At 41.9% G+C, this 23,865-nt stretch overlaps 1 protein-coding gene across 7 annotated transcripts in view; it reads right to left on the reverse strand.

Annotated features, from left to right (window-relative positions):
• Positions 1-2,763: 2,763 nt before the first annotated feature.
• Positions 2,764-23,865, reverse strand: part of LOC117486736 (CAP-Gly domain-containing linker protein 4-like) — a 35,340-nt gene continuing 14,238 nt past the window's right edge. For 4 of the 7 annotated variants that reach the window (XM_034135265.1, XM_034135261.1, XM_034135262.1 and 1 more), the window contains 9 exons: positions 22,486-22,734; positions 18,598-18,733; positions 18,241-18,372; positions 12,301-12,495; positions 12,022-12,156; positions 9,237-9,360; positions 6,530-6,588; positions 6,310-6,388; positions 3,198-6,012 (listed from right to left, as the gene is read on the reverse strand). In XM_034135265.1, the coding sequence (XP_033991156.1) occupies positions 5,640-6,012; positions 6,310-6,388; positions 6,530-6,588; positions 9,237-9,360; positions 12,022-12,156; positions 12,301-12,495; positions 18,241-18,372; positions 18,598-18,733; positions 22,486-22,734 (1,482 nt within the window). In that variant the 3' untranslated portion in view covers positions 3,198-5,639. Of the gene's footprint in view, positions 2,812-3,197; positions 6,389-6,529; positions 6,589-9,236; positions 9,361-12,021; positions 12,157-12,300; positions 12,496-18,240; positions 18,373-18,597; positions 18,734-22,485; positions 22,735-23,865 lie in introns of those variants that run through there. The other 3 variants (XR_004556312.1, XR_004556311.1, XM_034135266.1) reach the window with 3 other exon arrangements.

The following is a 23,865-nucleotide window of genomic DNA, read 5'->3' on the forward strand; positions in this document are numbered from 1 at the left end:
AGCAACACAGAGAAGTCTAACCATTATTCCAGAAGTTATATCCAAAGAAAGCATGGTATTTTTGCTGCTATGATTTTCAGACAGCAAAGTTGTGATAATGAACACGTCACCATGAGAGTCTGAACTAAGAGGCTTCATTGTTTCTCACAACTTTGCTCATCCAGTGGAGCTCTCTGCGAGCTGCCTTCAGTGCATTCATTAACATATACACGCCTTTTACTTAAGCCCTCACACTATCAGCAACAATAATGAAACACAGTATGTGAGCCTCTTTCTTCTGCACTGCTTTCTCTAAGAATCAAATACATGGGGTATTCACAACGTGATGAGTCACTACTACCGACTACAACAGGTAGCTTTAAGCACTATACTGTCTAATGCAATCCAATCCCACTGTTCTGCCATGAAGGCGACCTCGGAGATGACTATAATGTTCAGTTTTTGTATAAGTTTAGCATTGAGGAAGATGGTGTTAAATTGAGCTGAATGTATCCAGCTGTTTCTAATAGTCCCCTCAGGATGTCAATGTGAAGGACAAAAACATTAGAAACACCTCTCAATGAAAAGTGTTCCAGTACACAACCACTTATGATCTCAGTCAGAAACATGTCTGAATTTCACAAACAACTTTAGAGCATTATGAACTTCATAAAAGGTAGAAGAGCTAAGCCGGTTATCCAGGTCCTGTTCCTGCTGCCAGTAGCTCTTACGTATATATAAAAAACATAACCCAGGAAAATGATTTCAAAGCAACTAATAAAAAAACCTAATTATAAAGAGAACTTTACAGTACTTCCAAATTTGTTCCAGCAGATGACATGAAATCCACCTTGTTGCCAAGCGACAAACTCGGGTGCAAAATAATGAACACGGAAGGGCCAAACCCTGCAGTACTTTGAATGGCCCCTTGAGAATGGCTCAAAGCGAGCCAACCATGCATTATAAAGAGGTAAAGAGAACTGGATACAGCGTTCACTCCTAAGAAAGTTGTTCCGTGGTGCATGAAGCCAACATGGCTTGACGTCGGCAGCAAAAGCACTCTTATCTGGGCCCATAGAGCGTTCACATTTGCTTTTAGCTTTAACTGGCATCCAGTCCGCATTGTAACGACCCACCTCGACTCAGTCAAACGAAAGGAGAGGGGAAATAACTCTGGATTTGGCTTTTAGCGCATTTTACAACCTTTAAACCCTAATGACTTAAATACGAACGAAGCTGTAGTGCGACTGTTTGGCCACTAAGATTGCTTCAACATGCGGCTCACTTCCTGGGGAGACCCTCATGTCAACATGCCCAGCTTTAAGCAGGAAATACAAAATGTAAAGCCTGGTATAAATCCGTTTTGGTCTTGATAGCCAATTTATTTGTTCATGACAACTGCACAGGTGTGACTTTTTATACAAATCATCCCTTTGAATTATATTAGGGATTAAATGTATACTTAAAGGTAGGGTAGGTAAGTTTGAGAAACCGGCTCGAGATCGCTAGAATTTGAAAATACACAACCGGAGAAAATCTGCCACTTCCTTACAGAGCCCCTCCTCCAACACACACGAACGCGCACATGACCAATGAGGGCACGAGATAAGTTTGTGCACAGATGGAAGGCTGACAGACAGGTAGGCCATCCAGTTATTTTAGCCGGGCCGGCTAAAATGATTGGTCGTACTTTTTACAGTATTACGGCTTCCACAGATGACATTTTTTTATGGATTTTTTGTCAAAGCACTTCAGATATTCATTGCTATCAGGATGTTAAGAGCATTCCATGGAATATAACAAAAAGTGTATCTCGAGCCGGTTTCTCAAACTTACCTACCCCACCTTTAATTAAGGGCATGGCACCATTTTAACAGGTTAATACTGTCTCAGATATTAACAAGCTAGCCATGTGCTCTGCTGCATCACCTTAGCCCGCCTCAGCTCCACCACGCTTCACTTATTGGCTCATTTAGAATTTGCACTGCCAAGATGGAGAAGGCTGGAGCGGCCCACATTGAGCTTCACAGCAACTCTCCAGAAGCCTCAGGGAGACGTGTCTAGAATGAAATCTATATATTTTATACTCCATCATTGGTGCCTAACCCAGACTTTGAGGTGCTGACCCCCAATTCAAACACATAACACCAAGATGTGCACGGTGGTAACATGACATCCAGAAGAAAAAAGAGGGATGCAGTCCTGAGGTTACCGAACAGGACTCTCGTCTCCCCCTGCATGTTGACAGCCGGCCAATGGAAATGACAGAACCAGTGACAAGGTCCAGCTTTGGTGGAGCCCGACAGACTGGAAACACTGCTCTTAGTATGCAGACACAGACTCTGGGCTCCTCCAGCAACACATGGTTATTTCGTTTTCAGACACTTCTGTATTACTGCCAAGAGGGATGTATCTGAGCCTGCAGAAGAACTATCCAATCGCAATTATTATGACGTGAATACTATTTAAAAGTTGGAAAGTTGTAATTTAAATAAGCAATCTGACATGATTGTGGCAGCTCCCCCGCCTCCTCCTCCCCTTTTGAACCTGTTAAGGACAAACACAGTTTATTCTCCCTGGCAAACCAAGCTTTGCAGTCATTATATATAAAGGGTTTTTATTCTCCAGTGGCTCTTTTTACAATCTGAAGTTGAACAAATTGTCTCTAAGTGCTGGCAAACCACTGAGTTATAGTATGATAAGTGGTCTACTTGAACTTGGTTAATTTTATTCCAGATATTACCATTTCATTTAATCTCACCTTTGAATAAATCTCTTGGTCAGACGTTTGGACAATCACTGCTTCCCTTGGTTTCCTTTCTCCTGTTTGGACTACAAAAATAATAGGCAAAGAAAACAATTGAAAAGCAACCATTCAAACATCTATTTATTCCACAATCATGGCATAATAGAGTGTGTCACCCACACTGAAGCTTGACTGTGTGTGCCGGGCTGGTGGAAAGCGAACAATGGCACTCGGCAGCAGGCTGTTTGTGCTTTGGCTGAGACGAGCCCCGGTGGAATCAGATGGTAAGCTAACAGACGTGTAACCATTTCAAAGTGCTTGTGCAGTTTCATTTTCATTCCCTGAAGGCAACACTCCTCTGCACTTTATGAACAGTCCAAGGAAGTCAAGAAAAATCTCTTTTTCATTAGCACAACCGCACTCGATAAAAGGCCCAGAGCCAGAGAACAAATAGAGTCACGGAGATAAGAAGTCAAATTAGAATAGAGTCTTTTATTTTCTTTTTTACAAATACTGTTATTTTCCACAACATGAAAAATGCATCAGACCAAATCCCCCTCACACACTTCAGATTCAAATATCAGGAATTTTATGAAAAACAACAATCCATTACCCACAGGAACACAGCGCCAAAACACGGTCATACACACCAGTGGAATCTGAAAGTACTCATGCTGTAATACAATCGGGATTGCAGATACACCAAAAATATGCGAGTTTTTCTGAAGCTGAGATTTGAAACTCTTACAAATGCCACAGCAGTGATCACAGGGAGGCCCTTATGCAAATTAGCTTTCTGTGGGGTTGAAATATCTCAATAGGATCTCAGAAATGCATTTCATCGGTCTGATCTCTGACCAGCACTGCCTCCACCAGGCTCTGCAGACGGATCAATGAGAGGGCCATTGGAGATTCTGCTCCTCATGTTGGGGCCTGCACTTTAATTGGGTGGTACATGAGTGTTTTGCTGAACAGTGGGCCTGTTTTCCACATGCACAATCGATGGCTTGCTCTCTGCAGAGAGGCTCAGACAGCCAGCGCGATCCTTCAAACAAGATGATTGCGTATATCCTGTGTCGAGCTGCTTTAATCAACCGTCAAAAACATTTATACCCCTGCTCTGAAATGGGGTCTTCAACATGTGGAAAATATCATACTGTAGTAAAAAGCTGTCAGGGCTTAAACACATTCAGATCTTTCCAACTTCACTTTTTAAAGAAATTCAGCCCAAGTCAGTATGACGGACTTTCAATCTCCAACTCAATGACTTTTATCATTATATGACATCACTTCCTCTACAATGTCAGCAGCCTGCTGCTTACCAAAACAAATCAGAGCCAAAGGAGCAGTTGGTAGGATAATGCTGCCAATAGTCCAATATAACCATCATTTATGTAGGGCTAAATCTGAGAAGACAGTCTTCTGGAAACGAAAAAGAAAAGCTTCAGAATTTTTAAATAAAGCCCTCGTCCTGCAGCTTCCCCCTCTCCCCCGACCCAGTCATTCATTTCATACATAATCCTCTGATTGCTATCCTGGTGCCATTTCAAAGCAGCAGGTCTATGATAATAACTGTCCTGGTTACTTTGCAAAGTGATGGTCCTTGAGGGTTCAACATGTATCTGGTTACTGATGATCCAGCTGTAAACCTCTGGTAAATCTTACTCAACTAAACCTTAGCAATGCATTTTTTCTCCATCTCTGAAACAGATTTTCCAATATTGATATGATTCATTGAGGTTGATAGACTTTGTTGGTACGTCCGTCTTCTTTTTCCCGGTTCATTTGTAGCAAATACAGTTGTCCCCAATGCTTGAATAGCAACTCCTCCTTTAACATTCTCCGGCTTTCTGGTATCTGACCTAAGGATAATAATATGCTGAAAGGTTATTATGGATTGTTCTTCTCCCAATTGGTCTTGGACTCCTGCCTACCGCAGCCCTACTGTAAGGTCTGTGGCACAAACTGTTGTACGTGGGAGGACATGACTTCTGTTAAAGCAGATGTATTCTGCTGGAGGTCGGTGGAGGTCGCGTCTTAATTAAATCATTTTCTAGTTTCATTCACATTGATTCGTAAACTAGAAAATCCAGATCTGACTCAACTTCCATCAATTATCTGCAGTTCTCTGCAGGCCATATGATGACCCGGGACAAATCAATCATGTCTCTTGTTTCAAAGTGCTCCGAATGAATACACACATGCACACACAGATGCGCACATAATCACAGACACATGCACACTTTGTTGGAGAGTAAGCTAAATTACCATTATCTAAATGATCTGATCAAATCTCTACTGCATGTGATCAAAATTAGCTTTGGGTATTAGAAACACTTTTTCATGTGTGCACATCCATACCATCCGCCTAATCTCATTCTGATCGGTCATTGATATTCTTTCTCAGTGCAATCAGATTCAAAGTAGTGCAGTGTTGTATGTCTTATTCAGACTTCCCCCCTAGTATCCTGCCCTGACTAATTCTAATAAGAATGTATAGTTCATTTCATAAAGTGCTTTCTTTACCTCATATTTTTGTCCAAATTGAATTGAGTATTTTTACATTGAACTCTTAATAGGTAGTTTTATTGCTGTAACTTACAACTCCTCTGAAAGAGGCTGTGGCTCAGTGGTATAGGCGCTGATCTTGGATCAGTGGAGAGAACGTCCGAGTCCCACTGCAGTCAGCATGTTGTGTCCACTTCCCCCAGACTGCTCCTGTGTCAGTCACTTTGGATAAAAGCGTCTAAGTGACCTGTAATGTAAAGTCATGTAAAGGAATATAAAGGAATAACTATGTAAATGAGAAATATGACATTTATATGTAATGCATATCTTTTTTGCATTGAATAGAAGATCATAAAAAGAAAGACAAAACTTCTTTAAATGTCCTCCCAACCCCTTCCCACAGTCCCTAGCTGTCTTGGTCCACCAGGCGGGCCCCGTTGAGGCCCCTGTAGGTGACGCGGCTGGGCCGGACCAGCACCCCGTGCCCGGGCCGACAGCTGAAGTAGCTCCGCCCCCCCACAGAGCCGTCGTTCTTCCCCTTGGGGCTGCGCAGCTCCAGGCCCAGCCAGAGCCCTGGGGCGAAGTCCGCGGGGCCCAGGTAGCGGATGGAGGCCATGTCGTTGGCGCTGGTGAGCAGGACCTGCATGCCCACGTGGAGGCAGACCTGCCCGGAGGCAGGCGGGGGGGTGGAGCCCAGCGGGGGGGCGGGCCCTGATGCGCTCCCGGGAACAGCCCCACTCAGTGAACTCCAGCGCCGGCGGTGAGGGTTAGAGCGATTTCTTGTTGGTTTTTAAGATGAATTTTGGCAGCACAGGAAAAAATCAACAAAAAAGATTTATGAGTAAAGGTATGCAGTGTGATAGGATATCTTAAGGTAAGTATGAGATGGATGGCAGCTTGATGTCTGAATGATTGATCTTCAATGCCTCTCTCCTTCTAACCACAATCATCTATTGGCCATTTAAAAGAGGAACCTTTGCCGACTAATACCGCTGCGTCTTATCGGTATTGATTCTGCCGCTGCCTGCGATGAAGATGAGGGTGGAAAGAGAGGGCTGTGCAGAAAAGAGCCACACCTGGTGACAGGACTCCTCCGGCTCGTCTCCTTGGAGGCAGCGATGGCCGATGATGTGCTGAAAGTGCGACGGATCGTCCCTGCAAGGCAATCACAAGAGTCAAGTACTCCCACACACATTCCTGCATAAGAGCAGCTTCACGAGCACTCGCAGCATAATCATTGCCATGACATTTCAAATACATTTCAGTAGACGCTTGCTATAAAGGTAGAACTCTCACCGCTGAAAGGATGGCGCGAGGAGGAGAGCTCCGACAGGCAGTCAACAGATCCATGGATCCTGAGGAGAGAGGGAGAGTCATTTAGTCACAATTAGGCATTCTCAAGCTACTGCGCAAGTTAAGTTTAGCATAGGTTGAGGAGCTAAATGTTTGGACTACCACCACAAATCTGTAAGTGAGTTTAAAAATGAACAAGCTGACTGCCCCCCCTCTTTATTATAGTAGTGGGAGTTCTGAAAGCCATTCAAAGGGAGACTGCCAAAGCGTGGCATGAAAGAAAAAAAGGTGCTTCCTTGTTTGTTTTTTTGAAATAGGTGGGGGGGCATAAGAAAAGCTGCTTGTTTTCCTGGGTTGTGATATCTGACAAGAGGAAAAAAGAGAAGGAGAAACAAGTTGCTGGATGAAGAGAATGTGAGTTCTCCATTAGAGGCACAATACCTGCCCCGGGGTTAATTAGAACAAAAGGAAGTGAGGAGAAGGACTTGTATAGGGGACGGCACAGGCAAGTCTTTCCAAAAAGAACTTTTATCATGAGAGATAGGAAGAGGAGCCCTCCCCTTCTCACGAGACAAAGCACATGCAGAAGAGCAAGGTGAAGAGACTAATTATAGCTGGGTATAAAGGTGGAATGTGTTCATTCACCCAGCAATCCCTCAAATCTGAATAACCTCGCTCCCCTTTCAAACTGTTTATCAGTATTGAAGATGTCAACAGCTTCTCAAACTCTAGAGCTTTCAGTTCAGACACACATTATACATTGTTAATGTGCCAGCCAATAAGAAGGGGACCCGCCTTTATCCTCCTGCAGAGTGTGTGACGCAAATACAAAACAATGTCTGGCAGTGGATAACGTGGTGGCTCGTGAATCTGCATGCGAGGCGACGGGCTCCATATCCCGAGGATTAAACGATCTCCATAAGTAGCTACCTTGGCACTCCCATCTGTTGAACACTTTGTCTGTGAGATATTAAGGCCTTTGCCTCTGTGCGTGCACTAATTGAGCAGGTCAACATGGGTGCCATGTGGTAGGGGTTCCTAAGTGTGCATCACATAAGTTGCAGATGTAATAAAGAACTATGAGTCAAAAGAGAAGATTTGACTGTCTTCTCCTGCATGTGAAGAAATCAGAACACCGCCGTCTAAATGTAGGTTATGTTAAGAAGTTTGGCACTAAAGAAACAACTCAAACTTTCATGCAATGCTAAAAGATGTTGCCAAGTAAAGGAATATCTTTTGGAAAAAGAATGTTCATGGCCCCACAAGAGTTTCAGAAGCCGTTCAGTCTTCCTTAGCGAGATGCTTTGTGTTGGCTTTTCTTCCTCTGTATTTCAAACACAGCCAGTCCAGCTGACAGCAGCTAATGGTGGCTAACATCTCAGTGTGATTAATAGGAAAGGAACATAGGCAAAGTGCCAACTGAAGAGTTATTTCATTGGCTGTTTTACATATCTATTATACCGCTCCAATATTGCCCAAGCAGCCTTGTTATTTTTTGAATCAATCGACAGCCCAATATTCACATACACAGAAGCAGGAATTGATTCTGTATCAACACCAGATCCAGCCTACGTTCTGGCACTGACACTGTCATTAAGTCCAGCTTATCTCTTCACAATGTGCGACTGAGGAATTTCTATGGAAACTGCAAAACGTCTCCCTATGTGCAAAATCAAACAAACATCTACTTTCATATATTATGACACAAATACTCCAGACTATTGCAGTTCTTTTTTTAAACCAAATCATATTTTCTCTCAACTTGACAGTCATCTTATCTTCATCTTTCCAAACATCTTACAAGTAGAGGTCAATCTAATCTCTTATAATAATTGGGTTAAAAAAATTATAATCAAAAATTAAGTCGTTTATAACAAACTTTTAAAATCCAAGAAATATACAAATCCTTGAATTCAGTCACTTTGATCACATATTGTCTCAACAGTAAGCAGTAGACACCAAATGTAAGCTAAATATTGCCTCATATAGGCAAATACTGTTATTTTGTTATTACAGTGGCGAACCGTCATTATTATTAACGGACATTATAACGGCGCGGTGTGTGTGTCTACAGAAGGTCCAGTTGTGATAGACACGGTTCACCACTGTGTTATTATAACCTAAAGGGCAACCAAACCAGGATCTGTGCTTTGTCTTGCATGTGATGTAGATATCCCACAATGGGACAGTTGAACCAATAGAAAAACACCATGTGAATAAAGTTCAATGCAGCGACATTGCAAGGAAATCTCTTATGTATTCCATACCTTGTTGTGAAAATATAAAATTGAGAAATGCTAAGCAAATATTCATTAACCATAATGCATATTGAAAAGGCAGGGATAATGGTGCCAGGCTCAGAACTAGGTGCCACATTAAAGTGAGGAGTTGTGCAGGGTGAGGGCCCCGGGCCTCCCGTTTGACAACTCCGACTCCCTTTAATCACAAGTTCACAGGACTGTGTGCCACACAGAGGGCAAAAAATCAAATATGTCAACACTCGCACAAATGACACTGTCAAAGGAGCTCATTAACGTCCTCAGGTGTATTGATGAGGGCAATGAAACACTACCTCAGGGTTTGTCGTGCTACATTGTCAAATTCCTCCAAAATCTGCTCTGAACCGACAAATGTGATTTGGTGACCCCTGGCAAAAACTAAAGTTATCATTAGTACAAAATATAAGGTACCTTAGAGAGCCTGCACTCACCTTTGGACGCGAGAAGGAGGAGCAAAGACGCCATGTTTGGAAGGACAGCTGAAGTACCTCACCCCCCCCACCGACCCATCGTTCTTACCACTGGGCTTATCCAGCTCAATGCCCAGCCAGAGCCCTGCACAGACAGACAGAGTGGAAGTTAGACAAACTGTCAAGGGAACATTAACGGATCATCGCAGGAAACAAAGAGGAAAGATGCGCCTCAAAGTTAAGTGATGCTAAGAAGTCAACAAAGCAGTCCAATGGAGGCATTTCAGGCGGCGGGGGGGGGGGGGGGGGTTGGCAGTATAGCCTTTGCAGACCACACAAAAAGCATAATAGGGCCTCTTAAAAAAAGATATAAGGCAAGAGTAAAGAAAGGATCAATGTAATGTTTGCTTCTGTAAAAAGCAAATGTATAAACATTAGCAAGACGGTTATATGTGCTGGATAATGCAAACAGCTGTTGACTGAAAATATAGCTACTAAAGGCGGTTCCATCATCGATGTAGTGCTACATCAGGGAATAGGCTAGTAGTGGGAAGAGCAGCTTTTGGAATAAAGAGGCAGTGTTTAATGCTCGGAGGCTGAGATAGCGGGGCACTGCTAGCACTGATTTCAAAGTATGAACGGAAACTTAAGATGGAAATCCCCTCAAACATGATCCTCAGTGCTGTGAGATGTGTTAGCACTTATTCATACATGAATGATGCCTGGGCAGAACCATTGCCTAAATGTTAATGAGCATTGTGAGCAGTTTTCTGAGCGAGTTCCAAAGACTTTTGTTCGGCAGCAGCTTTCTCACATCTTATTTTTCAAAGTATCGTCTGTGTAACTGGAGGTTTGCCACTGCAGTGACTTAGGAGTTTGAGACGCAGCTCATGCATGTAGGAACAGAAGAATTCAACTTTTGTTAAATATATCTCTCTAAATAAATACCTTCCACAAAATGTTACTGCACAGATCCATTTTGACATTTAGTAGACCCTCCAGAAAAACGCGATTATGCGATCGCATAATTTACCGCATAATCAGCAAAATGGCGCAGATTTTTAAAAGGGCGCATATTTATTAAAAGGTCGCATAATCCCCGCATTTTTCCACACAAAGTTGAGGGAAAAAAAAGTTAACGTGAAGTAGTGATGTCATCAGCTCGCGCAGGTAAACAACACCGTAGAGTGAATGTGTGGAACTCACACGAGAGAGAAAACAACAAGATCAGCGCCATATAGATTATTATATACTATTATACTATTATACGGCTCTGACCAAGATGAAAAAATCGAATCCATCTCATTTGCCTACGAACATTTCTGCTAAAGACCGGGCAAAGCAGTACCCCGATGTCTTGAACGAAAGTGGGGGGAAACTATTCTGCACCCCGTGCAACTGTGTGTTGGAGCATAAGAGAAAATCGACGGTGACGACCCACTTTGATTCATTCAAACATTCTAAAATGCTTTCTGCTGCTGCGGACAAGAAAGTCAAACAACTCGCGTTCACCGAGGCATCAACCTCCAAAACCCTTTCGAGGGCTACAAAAACGAGGTGAGTAGCCTACAAGATTGAAGCTGGTCAGATAACGAACGAGTAAATGAAAACAGAATGAGGCGGAGAAGAGTGTGTGTGTGTGTGTGTGTGTGTGTGAGAGAGAGTGATTAAAATAGCCCATATATAAATACATAAATAACACTTTGTGATGTAGCTTGCTTCTAGTATGCTTGTTTATCATAGGAACTCTTTAAAAGGGCTCACTTTCATTCAGTAGTAGCCTAGTAACAGGGTGTGGGAGAAGAATCACCTTTTTTCCGCCTCCCGCATATTTCGCAACTTTTCGCATATTTCCGCATATTTCGCAACTTCACCGCATAAAATCACATGAAAACCCCGCATGTTTAATCGCATAATCAAGGATTTTAGCCCGCGTTTTTCTGGAGGGTCTAATTTAGATGCTACAAAAAGAAAAAAGATTGACCCTTTAAATACATAAAGACTATTTGTTCAACCTTATAATGGCAGCAAAGTGAGCTGTGCAATGGTCAGAATAATATGGTCCAAACTACCAGCTCATCAGTTCACTGCCCAATTAGACATTTCAGGATGTGAAAAGGGAAAAGAAAGTAAGAGTAGAAAGTCATCCTAATTCTTAAGCTCTGTCCTGAAAAAGACAGTAAAAGACAGACATGATTTATCAAAAGGGATATGAATTATTTCAGAGACACTTGGATGCTTTAAAAAATAAAATAGTTTGAAGGAGTTTATTCACATAAGCTCCAAGCACAACACAATACACAACACTGACAGGGCTGAACCTTTCCAGAGAAACCTCACATGTACGTTATTGAACCCTATCATTCTAACATTAAACATACATTTACTTTATGCTAGTAAACAGAGCTCAAATATGATAAATAGTCAGATGTATAACAATTCAATTTAATTATAAAATAATGTGTTTAACCTTGCGCCGTTTGCCATAATTTTTAACAACCAAATTGGCCATGAGATACCATGACCTTGCAAATTAAGACTTCACAGAACACCCAATATGCATTTTCATATATTCATATATAAAATAAATGCAATTCATAACAATTAAAATGATCGTTATGTCGTTTTTTATGAAAATGAGGCCGAACAACCTCTTAGTCCAAAAGGCAAGTTATTAAAGTGTCCTCCAGATTACACCAAAAAGCAAGGCTGCAAAGCATCTACTCAAAGAGTGTCATGATATTAAGTTTTCAAAGATTTCAACTGTCAGATCTTTGCAGGGAGAACAGCATTTTTAACAACTTACCTGGAGCAAAGTTGGTTTTCCCGTAGAACTGCACTACACCAGTTCTCTGACCGACCACCAGCACCCTCTCCCCCAGGCGCACCTCGGGGCCCCCAAACACTGAGCTACTAGCCGAGGGGGTTCTACTTCGAAGACCTGGGAGAGGTACACAAAAAGTGTTTCACTCCTGTGATCAATAACTGCCTGAATACGATTCATTTGTGTCTGCATAATGATCAGGAAAAAATGAATAATAGGGATCTTTATTAAAGTGAGTATGTAATATATAATAAGACAGACCTGCAGGAGGAAGTGCAGTGTTGTCAGGAGAAGAGTGGATCGCAGGTGAGGGCGTGGCCCTCGGACTGAGAGAAGCTCTCTCCCTCCGCTGCCTGGCAGGAAGACGCTGCCTTGGCAGGGGACGAGGGCGGGCCCCTGGTCCATGCCGAGAATCCAGGGAAGAGGATGAAGAGGAGAGAGAGCGGGAGAGAACGCCTGTGGTGAACATGACACAGAGGAATAAGTAACAAGACATACAGAGAAGAAATGACTTAAAGGGGCCCTATTATGCTCATTTTCAGGTTCATACTTGTATTCTGTGTCTCTACTAAGACATGTCTCCATGCTTTAACCTGTTAAGCACCAAGCCTGTTTTTCATGTTTCAGGCTCGAAAATGACATGCCCAAAACAAATGACTACAACTTAACTTCTAAAAGGGTTATATGAATAATTTCTTTTATCAAAGCAAGGTTACATCTGTGAGTTGGATGTAGAAGTGTCAGAATCAATATAGATGTTTTTTATTTTAAAGAAAATTCAGATTTTACATAGTAAAAAACTGTAAATTATAGTGTCCGTCCAAATATTCTTTTTTACTTATAGTGAAAACTACCCTTGGATGATGGGTTAGTAGACTAAAAGCTTTAGGAATCCAAAGTACAACATATAATAAGTACCCTGTATCAAGATTGATGCAAAACAAGTGACATTTGACCTTTTTAGAGAGGTTTGGCCAAAACCACCCCACCTCTGAGGTGATTTGGGTGAAAATGTTTTTTTTTTCCATATCTCTGGCCCCCCTTGCTCAATTTTGATGGTTGACACCTCTTTCTGACCGTTAGAGCCAATAGAATCGAAAGGGGAGGTCCCCACACACACGCGTTGTGAAGAGAAAAGGTGGGGGCTGCGCGCATGTAATTTTGCAGCAGAGTGGACCGATCTCTCGCTCTGACATTTGGAAACGAAAAAGCAGTTTTATTGCTTATGGATTATCAGAAATAATTTCAAAGAGGACACAGACACATTGGATGAACCTATGGATTAACTGCAGCATCGTTTTTTTATCGTTTTAATGCCATTGAAGACCAGTTTTGACCAAGGTAAGCCATGTTAGCGTTTCTAGCTACCTAGCTCCACATGTTATGATGTACGCTTTCGTTTATAGCGTCGCAAATGTTTAGGTGTTGAGGTGTGCACCCCCAGATTCTGTGTCTCCAGGAGATGCAAAACGAGGGGTTGGCTGTGCATCTAGGATAAGTAATAAGGGAGTTAGGAGTGAGTTAAGTGCAGTGATAGGTTACATTTTTTCGCTCGTGGCTAATTCAGAGGCTGAGTGTTAGCATTGTGGGGTTTTTTGGAAAAAAAATGAAAAAGATCAGTTAGCTGAGTTTCTTCCCGTTGGATATAAAACATTCATAGTTTATTAAATATTAAGATTCCTTAGACGTTGTTTCCTGCAAATGACGCGTTTATCCGCCCGGTACCGGGGGGGCGGTGCGTAACAGGTTAATGTTCAAAAAGCTCTTTATTTTCCTCATACTGCCTGTGCTGCAGCACCTCTTTTCACCCTCTGTCTGAAACCAGAGTTCAGTCTGCTCTGATTGGTTAGCTGGCAGGCTCTGTTGTGATTGGTCAACCGCATAGAGAAGTCCAGCCCCTTAGCCTATCATGTACAATCAATGGGAGCACTAGCCAATAGAACGTAATGTTACATTGTAATGTCACTACTGTATGTCCTGGAAATAAACAAAGGAGTCCAATGGAGGCGCCTTTGCAGAACATTTACATGCACAAAAACCTTTATAACTCACTACAGGTAAGGGTAGATACCGAAAAGCATAATAGGCCCCCTTCAAAGAAAGAACCCTACCAAAAAGGGACTGAATACACATTTCAAAGTTAGATAAGACCTATTTCTGTAAAGTATTCTACTTGTGAACATTGTTATACTTTCTACCCTCTACAGTCACACGGCACACACTGGGTGCCTCCCATCTTAATACTGAACCCACCATTACATTACATTACATGTCACTTGCTTTTATCCAAAGCGACTTACATACTCAATACTGTGGGCAATCCCCACAGGAGTAATTTGGGGTGAAGTGTCTTGCCCAGGGACACAACGACATGCTGACTGCAGTGGGGTTTGAACCTGTGCTCCCCGGATCCGAACACCAACGCACAAACCACTGCGCCACACACCACCATCCATTCATGGTTACATCAGGAACTTTTGCAATTCCATTGAAATAATGAATCTCGGCCTGTTGTTCATTTCTCCTTTTTAATAATGTGAATGTGACGGTGCCTACAGCACTCAGATCCAGACAATTACTACTGCACTTCTTCAGAAAAGCAAGCAGCTGCAGCACATCATTCTATGGCAGCACAAGTGGGCTCAATATAATACAGTTGCTTGTCCGGTTATGGAGGGCCAATTACATGCTAACATGCTAATCCCCTCCCAACATGAGGGGGCGAGATGGACGAGGGGCACGCCCAAGTTCATTCTTAAGAAGCCATTTAGAGTCAGGACATCGTTAAGCTTTTAACTTTCACAGACCTTCACAGGCCACAAGTTCAATGAGTGTCCAACTCTTATAGGCTAATTGATTACATCTGTGCCAAAGTGCTTTAGGACCTAATGGAAGATTCAGCTACAAACAAATGGTGATTTCTGGAACCCAGAAAGTAATGAGCAAAATAACTTAAACAATGCAATGTCGTGCCCACAGCCCGTTCTCTGATAGAAAGTACAATGAAGCGCACTCAGCTGGACCTGCAGTACCTGTGTTTGTCACTGAGGCGTCTCCCTCTGGGCCCTGATTGGGACACGGTGGACTTTTTTCATTTTCACCAGATGGAGATAAACCTTTCCACCCAATTCCCATAAACAAACAAGAGAGACACAGTGACTACTTTTCATCACAGAGATCTATATTCATCGTAATAGTAAAGTACTCAGAAGCAAGATGACATAGTAACATAACATTAAATAATGTTTGATAATGACAATTGATAAGACTTGTTTTTTATCTTTTGTTTATCAGTTGAAACTATCTGAAACGGGACTTTTATGAATCTGTCAGAATAACTTGGATAGTCAGTTGCTGTATGTGTTAGTTATTATGAACATAGATTTGCTTTGAATGTAAATACTATATCCAGAGAGACAAGTTTATAAAGTTTGGAGAAATAAAGAGAATAACAAATGAGGAAACTAGAAAGACACAGTGGAGAGTTACAGGAAGAAACATAAACAAGGCTACACTGAAAAGATAACACAAGAAGGAGAGTGAATACATGCAAATGCAGGACAGCATGACATTGTCAAGTAGCGAAGAAACAAGAATTACTCAAAGAAATTGCCTGAGACGCTCTTTTCCTCAAAGACACAATACAAACACTTATAAATGCTGATACAAGCAGTTACACCCACACAAAGGGAAACTTCAAAGGGAGTCTTGGTACACTCAAACAGCAGAGTTTGAGAAATAACAGTTCTTGCACAAGTAAACATAATTATGTTCTTACCTAATTTATAGCACCAAAAGGTTGAGAACATCAAGCTTTCTATATCGTTTTTTTACTTGAATTAAAGCTACAATTAAACTGACAAAAGCCTTTCGGACTCTGTTCTAACAGGAAATAACATCAACAACTATCTAAAAATATTTACGCTGATTTAATTCATACATTAATCTACCACATTAACTGACCCACATTACTCTTAACACATTAACATCTCACCTAAGTTTAAACCTTATACTGCACTTTGAAAAGGCGTTTTAAAAATCTCAAATCAGCCTGGTATTTATCGATTGCCATTTCGGTTCACATTTAGAGAGAGCCGGGAATGGCTTCCCTCAAGAGGCAGAGCTGTGCGTCTCCTTCGAACTCCAAAGACTACATTTCGACTCAGAATACCAAACATTTCTTGTCACTTGACCTTTAGCTCGCAGGGACCTCCTGGCTCTATCTATCCCGGCCACACACTGACATTCGCTTCAAGTGACAGACTGCAGCCCACACTGAGGCTTTATGAATCAGAAGAGGGGGCTTTGTGAGCGTTGTCTATGTTTCCAGCGCCCTTTGAGGCCTGAGCCACAGTTGAGACCCTCTAATAGGGGCCAGCGTGGCATTCTGCGGCCGGTCTCTGCTGGTTAGCCAGACGAGACCTGTGCACAATGACACATCCAATCTGTAGATACACACTAGCAAGCTGTATGCCCGTCCAGGGGCCGCTAACACACAGGTGGCTCTCAGAGTGAGGGCTGGAAATGGCTGACAAAGGCTCTGAAAAGTGTTAGGCCGTAAATTACTCTGGTTCCTGAGTAGTATGGAGGTGCTGGCACACGCCCTCACATGCATTGCTCGCCACATATAAAACGCTTGCACACACCTCGTGATGAATGGCTGCCAGGTTATTCAGCCCGTCCATGGCCTAGTTATTAAACCCGGCTTAATTGGACTATCAATCACAGCGTATAGGCCACGCTGAGGTACGGCATTCCAGTCACGTCCAGATCAATCAGCCTTCAGAACCTTTCAATATTACAACAGCACAACACAGCTGTAAACAGGAGAGGGCCCGACAGACACAAAAGCCTACCAAGACAGTTTCTATAACGTTCTGAGGTGATTGGACTATAATATGAGAAGACATTAGTTTAGGAGCCGAGTATATGGGAATCCTAGGACTAAGAGAGCTAGGGCGAACTCAGCAGTCTCATGTATGCACTGTCCTTTGGAAGGAGTTCAGAATCCACTTTTCACAGTATTCGAGGAAGCTTCACATGAAAGTCCAGACGTAAGAAATGCTGGTATGCAGTGACATGGCTCACACAAGCTAGGAACTTTGAGAAAGCCTCTTTTTGGAACAAAGTGACCATCAGCTTGAGCCTCATCTGGACACAGTTGAGTGACTCGATCCTTGGTAGGTTCAAAGCCTGCCAAGTCAGCACGAGAACCTTCAGTACTTGGATCAGTTTTTCCATCTACTGTGTTCCAACAATAACTGCTATTTATACAGAAACAAAGGCTTTTTACAATAACAAACAACACATTTATTTTAACTAAACTGGATTGTTTCTGTTGATGAAACATAAGCAGTTACATTCACACAAAGGCTCCAATGACATTTTGTTTATTCTATTTTAAGATTCTGCTGTTTAATGATTTACGTACTGTAATAATGTTACCATTACCCTAAGAGACGAACAATGGACATTATGTTCGAATACATCTCACTGAGTTAGTTCATTTAATTCAGACAAACACATTTGCTGAATATATCTGATGTCACTATTAGCCCATCTCAGCTGAGTCATTAGTTTAATATCACTTTTACACATTTTTCTGGATACTCCATACTTGAGACTAGACCATAGATAAGAGGAATTAAACAGCGTTTTGCTAATAATATATTTCACTGTAAGTGGCAAATGTTTAGGTTATAAAGCAGAGGGAGAAGGCTGGTTGAGGATGATCAGAATATCAAACAGGATGTGGGCTCTGTTATAGGGAAGCAGCTCTCCGTGATAATATTCTTCCTCCAAAGTGTTTGTGTTTCTATGAGGTTGGTGAAGTTTGATTTGTATACTATATGTGGGCCTCCAGGGGACTGTGGGAGATTACCTGGGAACTGTGGCCCCTTTGGCATTTATTCACCTGTGAACACATTCCTCTTCCCAAAGGTGCCTACAGGCTGTTCAGTTTCACAGCCTTTGTAGTTTTAATACGACTTGATCATTTTAAGCTTTTTTAAATTGCAATGCTTTGTGCCTGAACTCCGCAGGCAAACCGCTTCATCCAAAATCTTGTGAGCCTCGGGCTGACGCTCATTGAGCAGTTCTCAACGATCCACAAAGCACTTTCTGTATGATGTATCTTGTGTTATCCCGCCCTACCTAATTAATAGAGTCAAGTGTTGTGAGCTGTTTGCAAACTGTTCTTACCTGTGTTTATCTTGGAGGTGATGCGGGATACGTCGATGCGACGAGGGGGTCTTAAGGGAGTAGACGTCCTTTTGGTGCTGGCTTTATGTCTTTCCAAAGGTTTGCTTATCTTGGAGAGGGGAGCAAAGATTCCTGTGAAGAAAAGAGAACATTTTGGCACAGGTTTTTAAAAATGGTAAATATACAGAGTGAAAATAAATTACAAAAGAGCAATAAATACAAAAAGAGACAAACTAATTTAATGGGGTTATATATGATACCTTTGAAAATCTGTTTGGATTAATAAATACTATGAAGTAGACAATAAGTAAGTTAAATGTGGTTGATCATTAAGTGCTGGGCTGTGGCGTGACCTACCATGTTTGATACGACAGGTGAAATACAGAACGCCTGCTACCGAGCCGTCGTTCTTCCCCTCCGGTTTATCCAGCTCCACTCCGGCCCAGAGGCCTCCAGAGAACTCGGTGCTGCCACAGAATCGAAGCCTTCCAACCTGCGCACACATAATTATACACCACAACAAGTCAAAACAAATTAGCACAGTGTGCAAAACAAATCAAAACCAAAACAAGAAATGTAGCAAAAGAACTTGCTGGTGCACCAAGCGGCGTGCTGAATGACATCTCCATGGTGGGTATTATGTTAAGGGCAGAACCCCTATCAGAAACCCAATAACATTATCATGCGACCATGTCGACTCAAGCAGCAGATGAGACAAACAATTAAAAGGGAAAATGGAGATCAAGGCATGAGACTGTGCCAGAAAGAGCAGGGAAGATAATAAGAGTTTTGATTAGCCCATCTCGACAACTTGGCACACTGTGATTATGTGGCATCTATTAATGGCTCATTCTTTCAGATCAAATGTCCAACTATTATATTTTCTTCACGTTTACATGTCTGAGTTTGCATCTATGCTGGATGACCATACAGCAAGGATACACTGCGGAATACAGCCACATTTTAAAAAACAGAGATACTAAGTATTATCGGGATTTGAAGGGCCTTTAAAAAAAACTGTTAGAATGCGACCAGTGGTTCCGTGTGATCAATTTCACAAAATGTATGATCGGTGAATTCGGAGTAATATTTTGAAACCCCACATTGTACACAACACACAAAGTTGTTTACGTGTGCCTTTCTTTTATGTGGCTGAAATATATTTAGCTGCTGCCCCGTCGACAGCAGCATTTTGCCTCGGAGCCTCTAAGCTGGTGCTCCCATCTGTTTCCAAACTGGGGGTGTGTGCCCATCGCAATCTACTTTTGGTAGTACGCTGACTATGGATAATTAACCTCATACAGCCCCACTTGTGCATATTTGTGTGCACTGCTTTAAAACTCAAGTTGCTCACGCTAGTAAGAGCTTGTTATAGCTTTAATGCTTTGTTCTCTATATTGATCCTCAACTATTTCCACATGAAGCATTTCCTTCTAAATGTCTGCACTAAAGTGATTGCATCTGATATATTTTGCAAGGGCACTGTCCCTGTATCCTGAGCGTCGCACTGCACAAAATGATTGCGTTTGGTTTAAAGGATACAAACAAGCCATGGAGTTTTTCTTCCTATACCAGAATGATACATTCGTATGTGGAGACCTTTCTCAAGCGCTGAAAGGCATCGTGGGAATACGTCTTGCTATGAGATTGTCTAATGCCAAACGTATGGTGATTTACAGGCCACCTGCACATATACATGCACTATCATTTGTATTTCACCAGTGCATCCTCCACCTACAGCCTTTGGTTTGTCTGCAGTCTACACATACAGCACTTGCATGGTACATCTGAAAAGCCATAAAGCCAGTGTTTACTGTGACAGACAGGTGGAGCAAATTCAGACAATCCCTGAGCCAGAGACAGACTTAATCAGTTGTTTACAATTTCTTTCAAAGTGAACACATCCTCAAAAGCATAAACAGGTGGCTTACACCAACCATTTCACCACGTTACATAATCTCTCATGGTTGTAGGCTGTTTTGAGAATCCATTCAAATCTAAGAAAATCCTCAGCCAGAGTACAGAGGCATCAATTTGTCACGATCTCTGTCAAAAAGTTTAGAAAGATTACATTTATTTGATGCCACATTTTGTTATACAGAACCACTATAATTGTACTTAAATAGTTTTTCAGTGAGCTGTAATGGCACTGAAATGTAAGAGATGTCACGGCAAAAGGAATGTTAAAGTGGCTGCCTAAGTTGACTTTTCCAGAGGGGTAGAACTGGGTAACTGGACACATTAATAACATTTGACTTAAGACATAGAAATCATGGAGGATGTCAACTAAAGCTCATGCTTGACAACATCGATTGTTTGTAATCACTTTCACAGGGGTCAGTAGTCCAGTCCGAAAAGGGAGGACATGAAGTCTAAGGAGCTCAACTACAATTCCAGCAATATCATGAGCAATACTCTGGTAGTCATCATACTACCGTTTCTTGCTACATGCTTACACCAAAGGCACAAAGGAGTTCAGCGTATGAACTAGTATACACAAGAAGTACAGAACAAAGCCTTAACAGACGGAAAAGCTACATCTTTCTGTGTTTAAGAAGGAATGTTGAAAAAGGCAGAGCGGACAGAGCCTGTTCCAAGTGTAGAAACATTATAATATTTTCACGGACATTATTTGTAAACCTGTCTCATTCTGTATATTCTGTCTAATATTTGATGGCTCTATGGGCAGAACCATGATGAGAATCACATCAAACTAAAACAGACACAAAGACTAGCACTGTCATTTGTCCCATTGTGGATTGGAGTAAGTCTTTCCTGAGTTCCTATAAAAGTTACTGACTTTTGGTCACATTAATCTCGGGTATTTGGGGTTATTGGCAGAGACAGGAAATGTCATACTTAAGTGCAAAGACATCTGGAAGTGAGCAGAGAGAGGATGTCACAGATATTGCTGAACTGAGCCTCTGAGCACGTACTGGCGGAGTTGAAGCACCAACGATTGCAACAGAGATGTCTGGTGATTTTTTAGTCCCTGCTGTGGATGTCCTTACCTGCTTTGTTGAGTCACAAAGCACACTCAACGCCGGCTGGCTGTCAGCCTGATGACTGAAGACACACATCAGTCATTGGATTGGACACATAAGGCCGATTTTGCAAACGTACAGATTTCTTGGGTTTTCATTTTCAGGAAACTTGAGGACAGTTACTGTGCAGCAAGCTGTCAAAGTTATAACTTTTTCATGAACATAGTTAGAAAACTGGAAATTCCATGGCTTTCAAAGCTTGCTTCTTGTCAAAGGGATTACACGTGGCTTAAACCAAGACACTGATGTCGGGGGGTTAGGCTGAGAAGCCACACCAACTTATTTATTCGCAGCAAATGAAGGAATTGGGCAAAAAATGGGTTGTTGGATGAATGTCTTTGCCTGAATTCAGAGCCAACGACTGGATTACATAAACGAAGGTTGCAGCAAAGGCTCCTCTGTAATTATGCACATGCAAACGTATAGACCCGCCTACAATATGTAATGAAGAGTAAACGGCATGCTTTAAAAGGACATTTTTAAATCACAAACAGTATACACAGTAAGGAACTGTGACTGGTCAAGAGTGTTAGTAAATCCTTATAATTACAATGCTCGCATGTGAGCACTTCAGCTGATTCATTATGTTCTGACATTTACACTCATGGATTGTGTGGGTTTGGACAATAGAGGATGATCCAAAGGCAAAGTGGAAAAGTATGAGCATTTCAAAACTGCCAACACTTTTACCAGACATTTATCAGAATCACTACTTTTGTTGGATAAACTAAGACCTGCTCAGATAAATGTTGATGATATGCCAAAACGAACTGTCAAACATAACCCTGGATCTTGGAAGGATGCCAAAAGGGTGTTGCTTAGCAACTGGAAACTATTTTTACTCAGTTGAGGGCTGAAATAATTGTAGAAAATTGAACAAAAGCTTTTGTCTTTGTTTAGGATAAACTACAGCACAGCCGCATGGCACTGATGTGGTTATAGGAACAAAGCTGATTGTGAAACTTCCCTTTTTGATGTTATTGCTTTACTGGCCATTCATGCTTTGCTATTAGGTAGGTGGCGTTGTCAGCACAGGAGGTGTTCTTATGATAAATCAATTAAGGCAAGATTTAATGGAAGAAGATCAGTGCATTCTATAATGGCAGGATTTCAACCATTGTATCCACACATCTTTGCAATCAAAGGATAAATGAAGATATAGGTCATTGTTTGTGCCTTTTGATAGTGACCTACCACGCACCTTCTGTCCGGCTATCACCACACGGTCTCCTAGTCGGAGTCCCATGGCGGCGAGCTGGATCCTGGCCTTATCGGAGAGACCAGGGAGGGACTGGGCCTGCAGTGTGAGCGGCAGAGGGGAGCTGGGTCTGGGTAAAGCCCGTCTCAGCAGAGTCCGGAGCTCTTTGGCCATGGCCGCTGCATCGGACATCTCCAGGGGCATGTCCAGGGGGTCAGGCACAACGTCTGCTGGGCACTGCCCTTTCTCATTCTGTAGGCAGACACAAGGGAGAAGCACAGAAGATCGATGAAAAAATTATGAATTAGAAGTGAATTTCATCCAACTTTTCTTCTTCACTTGCCAGCATGCCAACTAAATGTATTATAACTGATCAATATCAAGTAGGTTATCAAACTCATGACAGGCTGCAAGGACAAACAAGTCAAACTTTCTTCTTTGCTTCTATTATCTAAAAGTTCAGTTGTCGTTTCTGAAACAAGGACACTGGGCTTAACAGGATCTTTAATCTCATCTCCGGCAAAGTGTTGTGATAAAAGCAGGTTGTTCTGGAAGAAAAGTGGCGTCAATTAAACTATGTGGACTATTTCAAGGCTGAACTGTACTGAGCTCAACTGCTAATGTTTTGTTCACTTGTACAACACTTGTAACTTTACCTTCCAGACAAAAAGTGATGGGGATGGTTTCACTCTACACACCAAACACCCAGCACATACCAAACAGTTTTGAAACATTGGCTCACTTCAAAACTGAAAGTGGAACAATCGAGTAAGGTATCCCCTACAGCAGCGTGCTGCTAAATGGAAGTATGATGACTTGCTATAGCGATTAAGCAATAAGATGTGTGGCAAGAGAAGCATGAAAGGCCAGCAGCATTCTTCATTTTTCCATCTTTATAAAACTTCCCATTGCTCAAATGCGAGCTTTGTTGTCACAAATGTCTACTGAGTCAGAGAAGAGAAATATCAAATTAATATTTACTCTTCCAAGCCTGCCCTTTACTCAAAGGGAAAAGGGATTTTAAAGTTCATTTGTTTCTTTAGTATCATGCCTCGTTCTCCACGGCAAGACAAAAACAACTTTTTCTAAATGCAATGGACGCCATTTGATGGGTAGAACTTTCAAGTACAACTCAAATCATTGCACATTGTCTATACTGATGCTATATGGTGCATTGCTACATGCTACATTTTCTACTAAACTTAAGAAAGACACATTTAACATGTTCCAGGCAACATAAAGCTGAAATGGCTTTGCTTTGTTTTGCAGTGTACTCTTTTGGGTAATAATCTAATTCATACATTAGTCGTGTTAGGACTTTGATACACCCACAAGCTTGGTCTACACCCCAACTGAAAAGGGTTTGTTGACAGTGAACACATT

The sequence above is a fragment of the Trematomus bernacchii genome, unplaced genomic scaffold (genome assembly GCF_902827165.1).
Source record: "Trematomus bernacchii unplaced genomic scaffold, fTreBer1.1, whole genome shotgun sequence".
NCBI classification, from domain to species: domain Eukaryota; kingdom Metazoa; phylum Chordata; class Actinopteri; order Perciformes; family Nototheniidae; genus Trematomus; species Trematomus bernacchii.